Raw genomic sequence first — 21,419 nt, forward strand, 5'->3', positions numbered from 1 at the left:
AGGGGCTCTCTCAATAACTCCATATGATGCTCCAAAGATCTTTGGCTCCAAATTCCGTGAATTCTCTGTGGTATCAAATTGTTTGGTCAGGAATTTGGTGTGGGGCTTTGACGACCTCACATCGGGGGCCCAATAGCCTTGAAAATAGGTGCTACACACAGTTTGCTATAGAATAATAGCTGACCTTGGATATGTCAACCAGGGGTACTCTGAAAAGAGAAAGTAGTGTAAAGATTCAAGCCAACTGTCATTTTTATGACCATGTCTGGCGTCACAAACGTCAGCGAAAATACAGCAGTGTTCTGTGATTGCCTCTCTGGTGAAGTATAAATGTCAGGGTAAGTGCACAAGGATGTGTGACATGTGACAAAGCACTGCAAAGAAGGTAAAATGGTATAATTATGTCCCTAAATTCTCCAAAGCGACTGCAAGAGATCAGGTGCGTTGACTTCAGGGTTACTCTTGGTATTTGCGTGCCAGCTAATGTCTGCTGTGCTCTAAGTTTTATAGATAGACATCAATGATTTGATGCATCAAAATATTAAGGACAGGATGGGCAACCCCAAATGAATAAAATTAGCATCCTGAGGGAGGCTGCCACCAGGAAGCAGCAAATCCCTCCTCATTCCCCATTGAAGTCAAGAACAATACATGGGCAAGCACCATATGAAAGGTGATTAAACAGATCATCATCTTTAACTTGGGGATTGATTTATTAGGATCTTCCCTGTCTGTATTGAACAGCATGACTAAGGGATTATGTTCATTTTAAGCTGATAAACTTTGTTTGTTATTCTCCAAGAGTTGTTGTTAGTGTGTGCTATAATAATGAGCAGAAGTGATGTAATGAAGTTGAGGCATGGATGCAATGTGGTTTGACTTTGGTACAATATTCAAAAGTTTATCAGATCTACAATTTATGATTGTTATTCAGTGGCCTTTCGTGAGTGGGAATCATTAGCGCAAATGTTAGTGGATTAAACTCAATCAAATCTGATCCAACTGTAGGCCACTACTGGTTGTAATATTTTTGGACAGTTTCAGTTGAAAGGTACAGAAATGTTAAGTGATTGTAATTCACAAAATTAACAACATTCAGGGAAAAATCCATTTATCAATGTTGTTTTAAAAATAAATTTAGAGTACCAATTCATTTCCAATTAAGGGGCAATTTAGCGTGTCCAGTCCACCTACCCTGCACATCTTTGTGTTGTGGGGGCGAAACCCATGCAAACACAGGGAGAATGTGCAAACTCCACACGGACATGGGATCGAACCTGGGACCTCGGCGCTGTGAGACTGCAGTGCTAACCACTGCGCCACCCATGCTGCCCATTTATCAATGTTATATGAGAGGTACAAGGAGTACGTTTTCAATTCCATGCTTGCAGAAAAGAGCCCTGCCCTCCAGAAGTGTCTATGAGAATTATAGGCAGTATTGCACATTAATTTGCTATTTAAACTGATGGGCTGAAAATCAGATTTGTAATGTGATTAAATTTTGCAAATGTGCTCTCAATAGGCAAAATTCCTGCTGAGAACATGATTAGAAAATTAATCCTACAATATGACCTTTATAGTGGTGCACATTTATGTTTTAATTGTTTAATATTATATTAATGTAACGTTCCTCCAAATGAAGTTGCCTTTGATTTCCAACATTAATAATCCTTTTTCTTATCATGCAAAACAAAAGTATTGCTATTTCAAGGAAACATCTGTACTAGCTACTTGTGCATTTTAGTATGTGGGCTGAGCAAAAACAATATGGCAATAAACAAGAGATATTATTTACAGGCAGCTCACCCATTGATAAATATCAGCTATAATTAAAATAAACGAAAGATATCATTACATAATGCTCAATGCATGGTGGGGGGGTTATTCAATGCAATGTTGCAAAGTAAGCTCTTCCAGTATTATTGTTAAACTAACATTTTACAAAATGAATCTAGCAAACAAATAACTAGGTTAAATAGTTTTTCCTACTGTGTTAAGATAAATTCAAGCTTTGATCATTCAAAAAGTTAATCATGAATAAACTACGTTAAATGTTATTTGGTGTGGAGGGGATGAAGATCCACCTTACTTAGATCTTCATTAATCTATTCTAAGTTTCTCCTTGCTTCGTTCATCTAGTACTGTACTTGAGTTTTTCACCACAAAGTTGCTTTTTCTTCCCTCCCTTAAACAATTTTCCTCTAAAAATGATTTTTATCAAATCAGAAAGAACAACAGTAAAATGGGACTTACCTATCAGGGAAAGAGCGACAACTAGAAAATCAAAGATATTCCAGGCTTGAGTGAAATAGTATTGGCGTTGGCCTAATAATTTTAAAATTGCTTCAACTGTAAATATTGCTGCAAATATTAGGTTGAACCAATTTAAAACTAAGGCGAACATTTTTGTCTGTCCATAATGATCACAAGCCATCACCATCACGTTCATTGTTATTAAAGCAATGGTTATTGGTTCAAACGATTTGTGGCTCACTAGCCTGTAGAAGCTGTAAAGTATCTTATTCTAGGGAAAAGAAATGAACAAAAATGAGCAAAATATAACATGAATCTCTGCAATGTATTCAAAATAACTTTTGGCTGTAATAATTGCAATCTAATTAAAATTTAACTGACACAAGATTAAGAATATAGAAGAATTTACAATATGAAGACTGGCAAAGCAAGAAAAAGGTGTTGGGCGTGAATCTCCGGCTGCATTGGACTCTCGCTTGAGCGCAACACGGCCGGAGAATGCCGGGAAAGGCCTAAAGGCCTCCAGCGAGCCTCCCGACAGGCTCCATGCCTCCCAGGGTTCTCCTCAAGCCCCATGAGACGTCGGAGTTGGAACCCCTCTTCAAATGGGCGGGACTGAATGATTCCCGCAGAAGTAGGTCGTAAACCTATTTACGACCTACCTGTGTGGGATCCAGCAGCCTCCCTCAATTCTTCGGCCTTGCCAGGGAGGCTGCTGCCGGGCGCCGATCAGTGCTGGCCCACACAAAGGTGGACCAGGCGGTCCCCCGGGCCACCGGAGACTCCAGGGTGGTCAGGGTAAGTGCAAGGTGGCTCTCTCGCCCTCCCCCTGGAACGTGGGTACCTTGGCACTGCCCATCTGGCATCTTGGCACTGCCACCCTGGCACTGTCAAGGTGCCCGGATGGCACCACCAAGCCAGCAGGTGCACTGCCTGGGTGCCAGGATGGCAGTGCAAGGATTCCCGAGTGCCAGGGCAGCACTGCCAAGGGTCAGGGGACAAGGAGGGCCATGCCCATGAAATGAAGGTGGAGGGGGGATTTGAAGAGTGGGGGAGTGCAGGATGACAACTCTGGGAGGTTTGGTGGGGGTCCTAGAAGGAAGGGGGTGCTGTAAGTGCCTTGGGGGCCTGAAGAGGGGGGACCCCATGGACCCCAGAGCGGGATGCCCTTACTTGTGGTTTGTGGGGTAGTGTCCATGTGTGAGGGGGTGACATGGCCCATGGGTGTGGGGGGTGGACCCACAAGCTCACTTACAGATTGGGGAACCCTTTCAAAATGGCGGTCCGATCTCTGGATTCAGCTCTCCAGTGCTAAAAAAATTCTACGTGTGGGCTAAACCGGTGAGAAACTCCCCAGGGCCCTAAAAAGGGACTAACTGTCATTGAATAGTGGTGGGGAACTCACCAGTCGAGCCGACGGGTAATTTTCTGAAAAACCTGCCACAAGTTAACTTTTACATTTTGGGGGAGTTTTTTTCCACCTGGTAATGCTTTTCTGTATTGTGCAGGCAAATATATCTTAATTTATTCACTCATGAGTGCTCAGCTCAAAAACAGGCTCTTGGCTGACTGTCGTGCTTCATCCTGAGCAATTTTCTTGGCAGTTTCTGTCAGTGGTGGTTTGCCATTGCCTTCCATTCTCAGGGCCAGGGCGAGGAGGCAGGTCCCCAAGTCTACCTCTGCCGAAATGGCAAATGAACTTGCGCTGTTGCCATTATTTTGAACTACACTCTCGCCATCTAGCCAATCAAACTAACTGCCCCTCTCAAATATAACAAAATGAGAATATAAAATGTATCTTTGGTGATAACTAATTATGACATATAAATACACGTAATACTGTATACGTATTTGCCTATATTAATATGATTGACATTCATTGTACGAATGTTAGGCTTTGCTCAGTTTTAGCATTCTTGTCCCTGTCAGAAGGATGATGTGGTGTACATGGATTTCCAAAGGCGCTTAATACAGTGCTGCACAACAGGCTTGAGGAAATTTATAGCTCATGGAATAAAACGGACAGTAGCAATATGGATACGGAATTGGCTAAGTGGTAGGAACAGAGAGCAGTGGTTAATGGATGTTTTTGGGCTGGAAGGTTTGTAGTGGAGTTCCTTAGGCGTCAGTGTCGGGCCCCTTGCTTTTCCTGATACATATTAATGACCTAGTTAATTTCAAAGTGTGCAGATGATTCAAAACTCAGGCACTGTGAGCTGTGAGGAGAATAGTGAAGAATTTCAAAAGGACATAGGCAAGTTGGCATAATGAACCGTCAAGTAGCAGATGAAGTTCAATGCAGAGAAATGTGAAGTGATTCATTTTGGTGGAAATAACTTTGAGAGACAATATAAAGTAAAGGGTACAACTCTAAATAGGGTGCAGGAGCAGAGGGACCTGGATGTTTTTGTGCATAAGTCAATAAAGGTGGTAGGACAGGTTGAGAGCATGTACAGTAAAGCATACAGTATCCTGGGTTATATTAATAGGGACATATGAACAAGGAGGTTATGTTGAACTTGTATAAGTGATTAGTTAGGCCTAAGCCTGAATATTGCATCCAGTTTTGGGCACTGCACTTTAGAAAGGGTTGTCAAGGCATTGGAGAGAGTGCAGAAAAGATTCATGAGAATGGTTCCTACAATGAGGAACTTCAGTTATGAGGATAGATTGAAGAAGTTAGGACTGTTTTCCTTAGAGGGAGAAGGCTAAGAGGAGATTTTAATGAGGTATTCAAAATCACAGAGGGCCTGAACAGAGTAGATGGGGAGAAACTGTTCCCATTCGTGAAAGGATTGAGATCCAGAGGGTACATATTTAAAGCGATCAGTAAAAGAAGCAATAGCGTGCGAGGAAAAACCTTTTCACAAAGCAGTGGTTAGGGTCTGGAATACACTGCCTGAGGATATGGTGGAGGCAAATTCAATTGAATCACGCAGAAGGGCATTCTACTGTTATCTAAAATGGAAGAATGTGCAGGGTTACGGGGAGAAAGCAGGAAAATGGATCCAGATGAGTTTTTCATTCGGAGACTCAGTGCAGATAAGATGGGCGAAAGTGCCTCCTTCTACATTGTGCCAGTTCTGTACTGTTGATTCAAATGCTAATATGGGATTTGAATGTATAATTTCAGTGCTGCACTGATGAGACAAGAAACTACAGATCCATCTACATTCTATTATAATCAGAAATGTAGAGAGTTCTAGTGTCCTGGCCAATAGTTAAACCTAGATGGATTACCTATATGAGCCTGCATATGCAAATTAATTCACGATGAATAATGTTTAATTTGTTCGTTGTTTAAATGGATATGCCACCTCAGCAGGAGTGTGGTGAAATACTTATTCACCTTGATACGGGCAGCTGCGACAATAGTCGAGAAACTTGCCATCAATTAGGACAATGCAGTCTTCTGAATGGTTGCAGCACGTACTATCTAGAGCAGGGGGTTCCAAACTGTGGATCGTGACCACCGATGGGACCATGGGATGAGCAATTGAGGTGACAAGCTGCCCCTCCTTGAGGCAGCAATGATCACTGTGGAGATGAATCTAGGCCTTATAAACACAATCTGAAAGGACCTTTTCCATACAAATCCATCCATACAACAAGGCTAGTTGTATCCCACCTGGTACATCAGAATAAACTTCAACTTCCATCTAATTACTGTCTCCAATAGACTCACTGGCCTTGAAGGGTCAATAATTTGGGAGGAACGATGGCACAGTGGTTAACACTGCAGTCTCACAGTGCCAGGTATCCGGGCTCAATTCTGGCCTTGGGCCATTGTCTGTGTGGAGTTTGTAAGTTATGTCTGTGTCTGTGCGGGTTTCCTCTGGGTGTTTTCTGGTTTCTTCCCACAGTCCAAAGATGTGCAGGTTAGCTGGATTGGCCATGCTATATTGCCTCTTAGGGTGAGGTTGTAGGAATAGGGTTGGGGATTGGGCCTAGGTAAGGTGGTCTTACAAAGAGTTGGTACAGACTCGATGGGCCGAATGGTTTCTTTCTGCACTGTAGGGATTCTATAACATGGGTAGCATGCTTTTTCGAAAGGTCGGTGCAAATTTAATGGGCCAAATGGCCTCCTTCTGCACTGTAGGGATTCTATGAGAACATCCTTCTGTGAGATTTGTATGATTCACATGCAAGAGAATAGCTTTCACCAAGGCTGAAAATTTGGGGACTTAGAGGGTCGCCTAATATAGACTTTAATTCTGGGGTTGTGGTGTATTACAAAAGAGAAGGCCATATGAAATGGAAAGGTCCTGATAAGATAATAGGGCGGCATGGTAGCACAGTGGTTAGCACTGTTGGTTCACAGCGCCAGGGTCCCAGGTTCGATTCACAGCTTGCGTCACTGTCTGTGTGGAGTCTACATGTTCTCCTCGTGACTGTACGGGTTTCTTCTGGGTGCTCCGGTTCCCTCCCACAAGTCCCGAAAAACATGCTTGTTAGGTGAACTGGACATTCTGAATTCTCCCTCAATGCACCCGAACAGGCGCTGGAATGTGGCGACTAGGGGATTTTCACAGTAACTTCACTGCAGTATTAATGTAAGCCTACTTGTGACAAAGATTATTATAAAGATTATCATCATAAAGATTATAGTAAGACGGTGGTTATGCAACATGGTAATTCAACTATTAATTTTCATTCCTCATAATTAATTGGGATTGATTACAAACTCTCGGAATCTGAACAGTTAATAGAAGGCGTGTTTGCAATGACAGTCCTGAGGAGCAGAATACATTATATATATATTTATTGTCACAAGTAGGCTTACATCAGCACTGCAATGAAGTTGCTGTGAAAAGCGCATAGTCATCACATTCCAGCGCCTGTTTGGGTACACACAGAGAGAATTCAGAATGTTCAAATTACCTAACTACCTAACAGCATGTCTTTCGGGACTTGGGGGAGGAAACCGGAGCACCCGGAGGAAGCCCACGCAGACACGGGGAGAACGCGCAAACTCCACACAGACAGTGACCCAAGCGGGAATCGAACCTGGGACCCTGGAGCTGTGAAGCAACTGTGCTAACCACTGTGCTACCGTGCTGCCCTTTGTTGTTCAGGATTATGAAGAGCGACTGGGTGATAGATATGTTAGAGTGGACTCTCCCGCAACGGATAAGTAATCCCAAAAGATTTTTTTTGAACTTCTTTAGCTGCTTATTCATGGGAGTGTGGACCAATCGACATAACTGTCACATTTCTGCAGGGTGAAAATTTTCAGAGAGAAGGGTTTCTGAAATCATTTAAAGTGACAAGGAATGCAGAAAGAAAAGTGTGGCAATTAAACAAATGTGTTTATGATCTGAATGATCCCTCAAGGTTGTGGTATTGTTCAGTGAGGTCTGTCTTGTTGAAAGTCGGCTGTGTTCAACGAGAATCAGATTTCCCAATGGTTCATTGATATCAAAAAGGGAAACTTTTAGGCATCTACATGATTCATTATTTTTTCTGGGGCGGTACAGTGGAATTTGAAAAATGTTTTACGAATAAAATTAAAGTTGAATTTAAGATTGCAGGTCAGGTTTTAGGGTTTTTTAAAGAGATGGCTTTAAACATTAAGCAGAATGGGTCTGGAGTAACTTTGAATCATCAATCTTATTTAGAGAATGTGGCACCTATCCCAGTTAATCGTGCTGGGTCATCACAGAAAGATGATATGCCATCTAAAGAAGAAACAGAAGAGTTACAAAGTTTGATTCAGCGGTTGAATTGGTTATGCATTCAGACAACACTGAATGCTAATTTTGATGCTTTGGAACCATGTACTTGAAGCACTTTAAAGTCAGGATAATTTAAGGGCAAATAAAACATAAACAAAAGGAAATATAGTGAAATGCATACTTAAATATCCATGAACATGAAATTAGTTACTTTCAATAATGCCTCTCATGCCAATTTTTCTGATAGGTATTCAAGTGCAGCTGGTTTCATAATGTTTGTGGGTGAAAACAGGAAAATGTTTCCTTTTGCTTAGGAATCTAAGAAAATATAAATAATTGTTTAAAGTACTTTAGCTGCAGAAACACTGGCTTTTGTCGAAGTGGTGAATATGGGATTCTAATTGTCAAATAGTTTAGGGAAATTCTATTCAAGGGTTGTACTGAAAATAGTTTTCCCATTGAATATTATCTAGATAACCATTCCTTGTAGGATAAGGTATACACTACAAAAATTGTAAGTGAAACAAAGTTAAGGATTGACCTTGCTTGCATGAAACAATGTTAGAGAGGAAGAAAATCTCAAAGAGTAAAGGGGTTGATACAAGAAATCAATTATCTGATTGTTTCAGAAAAAGAGGTGCATATGCCAAGAGATTATTGGGGTCCTAGAAGAGAGGCATCTTGCAATACCATATTTAATATATAACATTTTAAAAATATATATTTTCTTTTATCTTTGATGCATTTACTGTTAAGTTTTCTTTTAAAAATAGATGGGAAACTGTTAATTGTAGAAAATCTGGGTAGGATCAACAGGTGGAGGGTATTCATTATCTGAGCAGATACAAAGAGACACTTATTGATTCTGGGCTAGAGAGTAGGATGAGCTATACATTTGTAATGTTTCACTTTGTGAATAAATCCAAACTGAGTAAAGATTGATTTCTGGACCCTTCCTTCACTAATTGACTGATAGAAGTTAAACATGAAGATGATAATTTTAAATTGGATGCACTGGTAGACAATGCCAGCCAACGAAGACATGGGTGATGGACAATAAGATTTGTTACAGGATAGGATATGGACATACATGTCTAGCCGAACAAGGGTTTTGATTCTGAAGCATGGAGTCTAGTCAAGACAGTTTTGGAATAGCTGAGCCTGGAGGGAAAAGGCATAGGTGACAGTCTCAGTAAAAATTGGGCAATTTTAGTTATGAAGGTGGGTTATGTGAATGAGGTGGAAATACGCAGGGGGCGATTCTCCAATATGGAGCCCAAGTGTTCGTGCCGTCGTGAACGTCGTCGCATTTCACGACAGCGCGAACCGGGACCGGGTACGACCGATTCTGGCCCCCACAGGGGGCCAGCACGGCGCTGGAGCGGTTCACACTGCTCCAGCCTTTGGTGCCGCGCCAACCCGCGCATCGCAGTTAGGCCGCGCCAACCTGCGCATGCGCGGGGAACGTCTTTAGCGCACCGGCCCCGACTCAACATGGCGTCGGTGTTGAGGGGCCGGCCGTGCCAGAAAGTACGGTGCCGATTCTCCGCACCTCGGAGAATTGCGCGCCGGCGTCGGGGAGTCGTGGCACGGTTGCGGCGATTCTCCAGCCCGGCGCGGGGCTCGGAGAATCACCCCCGCAGTCTTTGTGATAAAGAGTATCAGTGGAGTTTGAAGCTTGGCTCAAGATCAAAAAGGAGGCAGAGTTTGGTAACAGTCTGTTTCAACCTGAAACAGTGGCTGTTGTGGTGTTGGGTGCTCTGGTGCACAGATGAGCCAACACAGTTGTATGTGGTACAACTCTATTTTATTTTAACTCTTATAATACAGTTCGTTCTGGATACTCTGCACGTGCTGTCTCCCTGAGTGTTTCGTGTGGCAGGTCTGTCCTGGTCCTCCTCTCCAGCTAATACTGACCACCGGGTGTCGTGTTTGTGCTTTTATATCTTTCTGTCATTGGTTGTGGTGTTGTGTGTTCTGATTTGTCTGTTGGTGTGTCTATCATGATGTGTGTGTTTGAATATCATGACATCCCCCCTTTTTACAAAGATATGTGCCTACGTGGTTATAAATATAATCGTGTCGTGAGTGCATCTAAGAGTGTGTGCGTGTGTTGTGTACAGCGTGTGTATATGACGTAACTATTTACATGGGGCGATGTCGGGTGCGTCACTAACAAGGTTGTACCATAACAAAACATGGATGCGAGAAAAAAAAAAAAACTTGAACAGTGGTCCGGTCAGACGATATCTGGAACAATAAACAACAACAGGTTATAATACAGAATTGTTTGACTTTTTGAACGTATGAACAGCGTTATAAGTCCAGTCTAATGGGTGACCGCCTCAAGAATAGGCTGGTCCTCAAGCCGGTTCAGCTGTGGAGATTTGGGGTCACACTGGTTCACCTTGGACTGTTGGAGGTGATGCTGTTGCCGAAGTCTCTACTTTTCCATTTGTTGTACTTCGTGCAGTGCTTGGTTTTTCATTCGTGCAAATATAACATTCAACATCTTTGTTAGTGTTGCCTTGGCTGTGGTTTGGTTCTGGTGGCGATGGAAGGGGCATGATCCGTGGCATCTCCACAAAGTCATCCTTGGGAACCAGTGGAGGATCCGGCGTGTGCGTACGGTTCAGTTGCGAGCGTGGAAGGTGGCGCAAAGCTCGCTGATTGCGCCTACGCACCAATCCATCCGCCCTGCATGCCAGGAACAAGGTGGAGTCTTTTTTCTTTTTATGTTTGTGGTGGACAGCATCTTGTAGCCGATGGGTCGTTGCCATCGAAGTAGCACCATCGCTAATGTCATGCAAGGCGATGACTGTGCCAGATGTGGAAGTTGGCCGAGACCGTGCACGCTGGTTCCGGCCACCTGCTGTGCCGGAAGGGCGACTCCGCAGAGAAACGTCGAAGCATGTCGCCTTGGAGAGAGAATTGTTGCTCGCATCAACGTCTGGTGATGGCGCGAATTGGTGTGTCCGTCTTGGACCGCCGGTGCTGGTTGCCACTGCCGACCCAGTGGGACTGCCACGCGATCCATTCCCTGTCGCCGTGGCATCCGCCGTCACCCTGAGCGTGCCATCACCGAGGCCGCGACACCGCACGTCCGGAGCAAGGTCTGGCGTGCGCGAATCAGAGTCGGCGCTTGGCTGCTCCCCATCTGGAGTCCGGTCTGCCTTCCGTCGATGCTCCCCGTCCGGAGTCCCAACAGGTTCACTGGAGGCAGCCGAGATTCCCTGAAGCTGCACTTCTGGAGTCGGAACATGCAGGAATGCACCAACCAGTGGAGAGGCTCGAGCCATCGAGGGTGGAAGCGGTGCGCCGCCACCGCAGTCGTCAGTGGTCCCACCGTGATCGTCGAGTGCCTCGGTACGCACTAGGCGAGGTCTGTCACCATGCACCTTTTGCATGGGAAGTGGGATGCTGTCGTCACTCGTCTCACATCCCGTGGATAGATCCTCATTAGCAGCTTGCTGTTCACTAGGGTTGGGTAAATTGTCAGAGTTTTCATCTGGTGGTGCACACCATGTCGGTGGACTGTCATTGTCTTGCCGTTGTCCTTCATTTGGGCTTTTCTTCTTTGGAATTTTAAATCTTCCCCCAGACATTGCAGAACCTTGTTTATTACCCCCAAATTCTCCCATATGTATGGTCTCGAATATAGGATCCAATGTTTCTATCGACATTGTACTATTTTCCAAAGAACATTCCGTTTCACTTTTCTTCTCAGGTACCTCATATGTATCTTTGTCTAATGTACATGCCTTCATGGTCTCTGGGTCTGATTTTGCTGGGACTGGCATGGTCACAGTCTCTCTTTTACTGTTCTCAATTGCCCACATTATACTCCCCATACATAACTGCTTAATCACTGGGGTTAGTGTGGTACAATGGATAATCGGGTCGACCTTATCTGCATTTTCACCATTAGTGGAAAGCACACTTGGTTCACTTGAAACTGCTGCGGGTTTTAAATTCGTTATCTGGCTACTCGATGTCGGTGTCCTCAGGATTCTTGCTCCAATGTTCTGCTCATTTATGAGTGGAGTGTGTATAGGTTCAATGCAATTAATGTTCCCCTCAAGGTGTGAAGAGTCATTACTGACTAACTGCTGGTCTCCGAAGTTGGGACTTTGCGGCGTTGTGTTGAAGGGAGACATTTGTCCCTGCTGTAGATATGATTCAGGTTGTGTTATTTCCATTACCTGAGGATCAATGTCTTGTCCATTTTTTTGATCCGTACTAAAACACTGGCAATTCTCAGTCTGCTCCTTGCAAGTTAAACATTCAATTAATTTCTTTAGCAAATCCTCAGCATCCTTCTGTGGCAGTGCAGCATTATTAATCTCTGTTCGGCTATAATGATCCTGAAGGTCAGCGCATAAACCTTTTTTCTTCGGGCTTGGAAGAGGCGATTCCTTTGGCTTGTCTTCAGTTGGGCTTGAACAGTCTTCAGCGCTGTGCCCTTCATTGTAGCATGAGAGACCGTCATGGTCATGCTGCTGTGTGGTGGAGCATGGTAGGCTGTTATAGCCTTCTTGCTGTTCACGTGAGCATGGCAGACTTGCATCGTCTGCCGCTGGTTGGTCAGGAGAGGTTACTAGACCCTCATGGTCTTGTTCCTGCAAGGACCGCACATTGGAGTCTTGCGTTGCTTCTATCGTGGAGGCTTGTGACACTGGAGTCACTTCTTGTTCATGCAAGGACTGCGCTCTGGAGTCTTGCATGTCTTCTTTCATAGAGTCAGGAACGTTGAGCGGGACGTGGACCACGCTCTGTGTGGCAGCAGGGCACTCTCCGTGTGCTTGCACCGCTCCCTGTCTGTTAATGTCAGGCTGCAGCATCATCCGGGACTGATAAGTTGGGACGTCATATCTGCTGGATTGAAGATCCTCAAATCCGAAAAATGAATCCGCATCTGCGTCGGATTCAATGTGGGGGCCGCCAATGTGCAACACGAAAGGTTCGTCCGAGTCATAGTCGTATAGGACCACGGAGCTATCATTGGGCTCGCGAGGTCCGGAAACACTGTAAAGATCGTCATCGAAGTATTCGAGGTCGGAATCATCGGCTTGTGCGTAGGTAACTGCTTGTCGGAGGGTTCTTCGGAGGTCAAATTCATCTCCTGGGTCAATTTGCGGAAATGTGCTGTCATTCCAGGTGAGGGAAGGTTGTTTTACAGCTTTAACAGATTTTTGTTTTTTTGATTTGGGACGTTTCCCTTTTAAATTGGATTTGGGACGTTTCCCCTTTAAATTGGTGCGGTCTGGGGCCTCTGACATCCTGACGCTCGGTATGTAGCACCTAGGAAGCGACTGCGCATGCTCAGATCGCTGTTCCTTTACCGATGGCCGTTTTCTTGACTGCGCATGCGCAAACGAAACTTCCGGTTCTGCGCACTGCTCGCGCAACTGTGCTAGCGTGATACCTTTAGCAAGATGGCCGCCGACCTCGACCCAGCCCTCTCTCAGGCCCGGGATTTCGGCCTCTGGGAATTCGGGCTCCGGGATCCCAGCCACGAGGTGAGTACTGCCGCTTTTCTTACCTTTACTTGCCGATTGGATTGCGTTTTCTTCACAGTACTTGGAGAATTTGTCCAGGACTGCCTGGTAATCGTACCTTTGCTGCCTCCTGAAGAACCTGAACCTTGTGAATATTTCTCTTGCCCTTGCACCGGCGATGGTGAGGAGAAATTCAATTTTTTCGCTATCATCCAGGTCTTGGAGTTCAGCTGCCACCAGGAACAATTCGAACACTTGCCGGAATCGCCGCCAGTTTTCGCGGCGATCGCCGTAGCACTGGAGCGGCTGCGGAACCGGGAGCTCTATCATTTTGCCTGGGCACTACTGGTTGTCTGTGTACACTGAGGTATGCCGGCAGGTATCGATCCACTCCTGTACCATGTGGTGTTGGGTGCTCTGGTGCACAGATGAGCCAACACAGTTGTATGTGGTACAACTCTATTTTATTATAACTCTTATAATACAGTTCGTTCTGGATACTCTGCACGTGCTGTCTCCCTGAGTGTGTTTGGCAACAGATGTGTCCTGGTTCTCCTCTGCAGCTAATACTGACCACTGGGGGTCGTGTCTGTGCTTTTTATATCTTTCTGTCATTGGTTGTGGTGTTGTGTGTTCTGATTTGTCTGTTGGTGTGTCTATCATGATGTGTGTGTTTGAATATCATGACAGCTGTGAAGGGGACAAAATTGATGGTTAAGAGTTCAGAGTTTGTGGTGGGGTCCAAAGAGAATGGAAATTATAACATTAAGTTCACTGCATGTAATTATACAGCTGTATGTGGTTTCCCACAATTTGACTAAATTCAATTTGGATGATTTTGTAATGCTGCTGTATAGTTGATGTTGATATCAAGCTGAAAGTGATTTCAATTGATGCAGATTATGTTGTAGTACTTGTTCTATAAATGGAAAAGTTAAGATCAAATGGACCTCCTACCAAGACCTAAGCAAGCCTTAGAAGAAGAACTTATAAAGCCAGATAAATAATAATCAAATCATAATATATTCATGCATGGAAATAAAGAATATTAGGCAATTTTAGAAAAAGTCAGTTATGGACCAATCAAGGGTAATTTAAACTGAAAACATTTCAACATTTGATTATTACCAGACGGTACGGATAGAATACAAAATATCTTTGAAATGTACTCCAATATGCCCTAATTCTGCTTGTCTATGGAAAGAACGTGGGATAGAAACTAACCTATTAGTTTGGTTAGGCCAACCTTCTGTGACTTCCTTAGGGGCTGGTTTAGCACACTGGGCTAATTCGCTGGCTTTGAAAGCAGACCAAGGCAGGCCAGCAGCACGGTTCAATTCCCGTACCAGCCTCCCCGAACAGGCGGCGGAATGTGGCGACTAGGGGCTTTTCACAGTAACTTCAATTGAAGCCTACTTGTGACAATAAGCGATTTTCATTTTCATTTCATTTCAACATCATCCATATATTGAAAATCAGGAATAAAAACAGAAAATGCTGGAAATATTCTGCATTTACTGTCTTATTTCAGATTTCCAGCATCCCCAGTAAGTTTTTGTAATTGAAAACCTGAATTAGACTGTCATTTTTCTTTTTCATACAATTGATTTGTACAATTAGAATTGCAACAAATATTTTAATCTGTAAGAAATAGTGCAGTATTCAAAGATTGTTTGAAATAGCATCAAGATTCTTAATTGTTTGAAATAGCATCAAGATTCTTAATTATTTAATTATTTAATGACTGTAGCCATTTGAACACTATTTTCAGTCAAATTACGGTATTAGTAAAATGCGATTCGACATAAAGACCATGATATTGGCCTGAAATTCCAAAGAAATCTTCAATGAATTTCACAGATTACTGTTTAAGGTGGTCACATTAATTATTGACAATTGTTTTTTTATTTTTACTTTTATTATTTTTTTAAATTTAGAATGCCCAATTCTTTTTTTTCCAATTAAGGGACAATTTAGCGTGCCCAATCTACCGACCCTGCACATCTGTGGGTTTGTGGCGGCGAGACCCATGCTGCCACGGGAAGAATGCACTAACCCCACATGGACAGTGACCCGGGGCCGAAATCGAACCCGGGTCCTTGGCCTCATGAGGCAGCAGTGCTTTTTAAAAAAAAATTGAGTACCCAATTATTATTATTTTTTTTCCAATTAAGGGGCAATTTAGCGTGGCCAATCCTAACCTGCACATCTTTGGGTTGTGGTGGTGAAACCCACGCAGACACGGGGAGAATGTGCAAACTCCACAAGGACAGTGATCCAGGCGTGGGTCCTCAGTGCCGTAGTCCCAGTGCTATCCACTGCGCCACTGTTCTGCCCTTTGAGGCAGCGGTGCTAACCACTGCACAACCATGCTGCATATTTCCTTCATTTCTGTTTTGCTCCTCTACATTTCTCTTTTCTTGATCCTCAAAGTATTGGCTTGGCTCAATTGTTGCACTCTTGCCTTTGAGTCTGATGGTAATGATCATGTTCCACTCCAGGGACTTGAGTATATTATGTCAGCTGATGCACCTGACAGTACTCAAGTGTGGTGATGCCAGGTCCCAAGAATGAATAAATAAAAGTACTGAGGGAGTTTGATTTGTTGGAGGTACTGTGCTTTGTATAAAACTTGGAATCAAAATCATATCTTCCTATGCAGGTTGGTTTAAAAGGTCCCATAACTTTCTTTGAATAAGGCGCATCTCTGCCAATATCAGCACACCTCTTAGCCATGATCACCACCATTTACATTTGCTTTGTCTTTTTGTCCATGACATCTCTGTCAATCTCTCCCCAGCCTCCACCTATCACTGGATCTCTATCCAGCCCCACTGCTCCCCACAACCCCCCTCCTGCCACAACAGTATAAACCTCATCTATTTCCATTCCTCAACAGCTCTGATGAAAAGTCATCCAGACTCAAAACCTTTGCCCTGCTCTCTCTCCACAGATGCTGTCAGACTTGCTGAGATTTTCCAGCATTTCTGTTTTTGTTTCATATTTCAGCATCCACAGTAATTTGCTTTTATCTTAGGTTTCCTTGTGTAATGGCCAACATTTATTCCTCAGCCAAACAAACTGATCTACTCATTAGCTTATTGCTTTTTGTGGTACATGGGGCATGGTTCTCCGCCGGCGGGATTCTCCGTTTGGCCGGCGCCTGGAGGTTTCCCGACGGCGTGGGGCTGCCCCGCAATGGGAAATCACATTGACCGGCCGGCGAAACGGAGAATCCCACCGGGGGCTCGGGACAGAAATGTGGCGCGACAGGGCAGGGAATCCAGCCCAAGATATGTCAGCAGGTTGGGTGGGGGCTATAAAGCACTGGCGGCGGATGTGACGATAGATGACAATATTCAGAGACACAGCTGAAAATGCTGGGAGATGGTCTGGTGAGGCTGCTGGGAGACGGTCAGGCGAGGATGCTGGGAGACGGTCAGGCGAGGCTGCTGGGAGACGGTCAGGCGAGGATGCTGGGAGACAGTCAGGTGAGAATGCAGGGAGACGGTCAGGTGAGGATGCTGGGAGAAGGTCAGGCGAGGATGCTGGGAATGTGTTTGGTACAGAAACATTGTGGGGTAGACGTTTCTGTTTAAAAACCTGCTTGTTTAATGGAATAATACATATGAGAAAAACCAGGGCAAAAAGCCTGAGGGCAGAAGTTGATCGACAGCATCGGGAGCTTCACGGGGATCATCGGTGGAATAAAATGGTGGGGGCTGCTTCTGTGACTTCGGCTACTCCACTAACGGCCGAGGTTCTTACCAGCACCTTAGCAGCAGAATTTGACAAGCACTGGCGGGTTGTGTCAGGAGACCTCTGCAAATCAATGGAAGAAGCCTTGGCCCCCATTCATATGACGCTGGAGAGGACCAACGAGATTCTAAAAGTGCATGGCGATACGATCCAAGGCATGGAGGTAGCTCTTTCGAGACATAGCGATCAGATTGTCTCTTTGGAAGTGGAGATGTCTATGATGGCTGATGAGAATAAAGCACCGAAGGCCAAACTGAATGATTTGGAGAATCGTTCCAGGAGACAAAGTATCTGTTGTTTGGTTGCCAGAAGACCCAAATCCCACAGAGTATTTTGTGAAGATGTTTGGGAGGATGGTGAGGGAGGGTAGACATGCATTCCCCCCTCCCCCCCCACCCCCTTGAGCTGGAGCATGCCCACCGAACACTCTGACAGAAGCCCCATACCAATGAACCACCGAGAGGTTTCACAGTTTCCAAGAGAAAGAACGAGTCCTGAGATGGATAAAAAATATTGCGATTACAAATGGGAAGACCCCGCCATCAGGATTTATCACAATGTGGGAGAAGAGTAGGGAAAGAGGTGGGCGCGTTCAACAAGGCCAAAGCCGACCTATATAACAGCGGAGTTCAATTTGGGGTGGTGTACCCGGCGCGATTCAGAGTGACTTATGAGGGAAAAGACTATTTTTTGATGCGCCGGAGGAGGCGGGTTCCTTTGTAAAGAATCATGGACTGGGTGCAGGTTGATTGAGGTTTTTTGGATATTGGGGATGGGCATGTTGATATGTGGGATTAGTTGGGGTTCCTTGTTGTAGTTTTCTGCTCTTGTTTGTGTTGAATGTTTTGCAAATTGGGCTTGGGTAGGGGGTTTAATCTTTTATGTGGGTTTTTTCTCTATTTGTTCCAACAGTTGTGTAAATATATAGCTCCCTGTTGGAGTACCATGTGTTAAGGGTTTTGTGTATATTTTCTGTCAACATTTTTCTTTTTCTTTTATAAATTTAGAGTAGTCAATTAATTTTTTCCAATTAGGGGCAATTTAGCGTGGCCAATCCACCTACCCTGCACATCTTTGGGTTGTGGGGGCGAAACCTACGCAAACATGGGGAGAATGTACAAACTCCACACGGACAGTGACCCAGAGCCGGGATTGAACCTGGGAACTCGGCGCCGTGAGGCAGCAGTGCTAACCACTGCGCCATCATGCTGCCCTAACATTTTTCTTAACTCTGGGTGGGTGCCACCTTGCTAACTGAAGAGTTAGCTAAAGGGAGTGGTGTTGAGAGGTTGACTGTAGGTCATTATATTAGTTTGATTTTAGATAATGAGCTTAGTGTTTTTGTTCTGTATGGTTTATTAGTTGTAAGTTTTGGTGGTCCATGTTCGCCATTCTGTTTTCCGTATGTATATTTGGGTGTAGTAATGTCTGAGGATGGGGGATGAGGAAGGGGCAGAAAGCGGGATGAGGTCCTGCAGCAGGAGTTCAGGGGGCTAGGCAGAACCTCTATGGATGTAATCTCAGGATTACTTCCTGTGCCACGTGCCAGTGAGGCTAGAAATAGGAAAATAGAGCAGCTGGGCAGCACGGTAGCCTTGTGGATAGCACAATTGCTTCACAGCTCCAGGGTCCCAGGTTCGATTCTGGCTTGGGTCACTGTCTGTGCGGAGTCTGCGCATCCTCCCCGTGTGTGCGTGGGTTTCCTCCGGGTGCTCCGGTTTCCTCCCACAGTCCAAAGATGTGCAGGTTAGATGGATTGGCCATGATAAATTGCCCTTAGTGTCCAAAATTGCCCTTGGTGTTGGGTGGGGTTACTGGGTTGTGGGGATAGGGTGGAGGTGTTGACCTTGAGTAGGGTGCTCTTTCCAAGAGCCGGTGCAGACCCGATGGGCCGAATGGCCTCCTTCAGCACTGTAAATTCTATGATAATCTATTATAAACACGTGGCTAAACAGCTGGTGTAGGAGGGAGGGTTTCAGTTATCTGGACCACTGGGAGCTCTTCCAGGGCAGGTGTGACCTGTATAAGAAGGATGGGTTGCATCGAAACTGGAGAGGCATAAATACCCTGGCCGTGAGGTTTGCTAGTGTCACACAGAAGGGTTTAAACTAGTATGGCAAGGGTTGGGTACCGGAGCAATAGATCAGAAGGTGAAAAAATTGAGGGAGAACTAGGGAATAGGGCCAGCAGGCAGGGAGCTGTTGCTGAAAACAGCGGGACTGGTGGTCTGAAGTGCATATGTTTTAATGCAATAAGTATAACAGGTAAAGCAGATGAACTTAGAGCTTGGATTAGTACTTGGAACTAAGATGTTGTTGCCATTACAGAGACCTGGTTGAGGGAAGGACAGGATTGGCAGCTAAACGTTCCAGGATTCAGATATTTCAGGCAGGATAGAGGGGGACGTAAAAGGGGTGGAGGAGTTGCGCTACTGGTTAGAGAGAATATCACAGCTTTACTGCGGGAGGACACATCAGAGGGCAGCGACGCTATATGGGTAGAGATTAGGAATAAGAAGGGTGCAGTCACGATGTTGGGGGTTTACTACAGGCCTCCCAACAGCCAGTGGGAGATAGAGTAGACAGATTTTGGAAAGGAGGAAAAGCAAGAGGTTTGTTGTGATGGGAGACTTTAACTTCCCCAATATTGACTGGGACTCACTTAGTGTTAGGGGCTTGGACGGGGCAGGGTTGGTAAGGAGCATCCAGGAGGGCTTCTTAAAACAATATGTAGATGGTCCAACTAGGGAAGGGGCTGTACTGGACCTGGTATCGGGGAATGAGCCCAGCCAGGTGGTAGAAGTTTCAGTAGGGGAGCATTTCGGGAACAGTGACCACAATTCAGTACATTTTAAAGTGCTGGTGGACAAGGATAAGAGTGGTCGTAGGGTGAATGTGCTAAATTGGGGGAAGGCTAATTATAACAATATTAGGCAGGAACTGAAGAACCTAGATTGGGGGCAGATGTTTTTTTTTAAATATTTCTTTATTCTCCTCCTTTTTCACATTTTCTCCCAAATTTACACCCATCAGCAATAAACAATAATCGGTAACAAATATGTCAATCCCCATATCAATGACAACGATTCCATCCTCCCACCAAACCCCAAACATTAGCCCGCATGTTCACATAAACAAATGACAAAAAGGAATCAGGAATCACCCATAGTCACCATCAACACACACCGCCCCCCTCCCCCCAACCATCCCACCCAACCCCCCCAACTAACGTCCGATGTTATCCAGTTCTTGAAAGTGCATGATGAATAATGGCCATGAATTGTAGAACCCCTCCATCCTTCCCCTCAGTTCAAACTTAACCTTCTCAAGAGTCAAGAATTCCAACAATTCCCCCCGCCACGCCAGGGCATAGGGTGGAGAGGACATCCTCCAACCCATCAGGACCCGCCTGTGGGCGATCAATGAGGCGAAGGCTACAACATCTGCCTCCGCACCCGTTTCCAACCCTGGCTGGTCCGACACCCCGAATATGCCACCTGGGGGCCCGGGTCCAGTTTCACGTGCACCACTTTAGAAATTACCCTAAAAACCTCCTTCCAGTAATCCTGTAGCTTTGGACAGGACCAAAACATATGAATGTGATTAGCGCCCCCCCCCCCCCCCCCCCCCCCCCCCCCCGCCCCTCGCCCCGCAACATTCACACACATCTTCTACTCCTTCAAAGAATTGGCTCATCGTCGCCCTCGTGAGGTGTGCTCTGTATATCACCTTCAGCTGTATCAGCCCCAACCTCGCGCACAAGGTGGAGGCATTCACTCTCCGGAGCACCTCACACCAGAACCCCTCCTCCATATCCTCTCCCAACTCTTCCTCCCACATTGCTTTGATCCCTTCCAGTGGTGCCTTCTCCTCATCAAAAATAGCTCCGTAAACCGCTGACACTACCCCCTTCTCCAGTCCCCCTGTTGTCAGCACCTCCTCCAGAAATGTGGAGGCCGGCTCCACCGGGAAGCTCTGTATCTCCTTTCTGGCAAAATCTCGAACCTGCACGTATCTAAACATTTCCCCCGCTTCAGCCCATACTTCGCTTCCAGCTCCTTCAATCTTGCAAACCGACCCCTAAGAAGCAAATCTTTTAGTGTCTTGATCCCCTTCTCCCATTTCCGAAAACTTCCATCCCACCTCTGGTTCAAATCTGTGGTTCACCCGAATCGGTATTTCTCTTGACCCTGCCCCCAACCCCGAAGTGTTGGCGAAACTGCCACCAAATTCTC

General features: G+C 45.2%; 1 protein-coding gene across 1 annotated transcript in view; it reads right to left on the reverse strand.

The window, feature by feature from the left end:
* Positions 1-21,419, reverse strand: part of LOC140409418 (sodium channel protein type 8 subunit alpha-like) — a 230,578-nt gene that overhangs the window by 17,630 nt on the left and 191,529 nt on the right. Inside the window, exon 16 of the mRNA XM_072497858.1 lies at positions 2,254-2,524. Coding sequence (XP_072353959.1) covers positions 2,254-2,524 — 271 coding nt within the window. The remainder of the gene's footprint in view (positions 1-2,253; positions 2,525-21,419) is intronic.

The sequence above is a fragment of the Scyliorhinus torazame genome, chromosome 3, assembly GCF_047496885.1.
Source record: "Scyliorhinus torazame isolate Kashiwa2021f chromosome 3, sScyTor2.1, whole genome shotgun sequence".
NCBI classification, from domain to species: domain Eukaryota; kingdom Metazoa; phylum Chordata; class Chondrichthyes; order Carcharhiniformes; family Scyliorhinidae; genus Scyliorhinus; species Scyliorhinus torazame.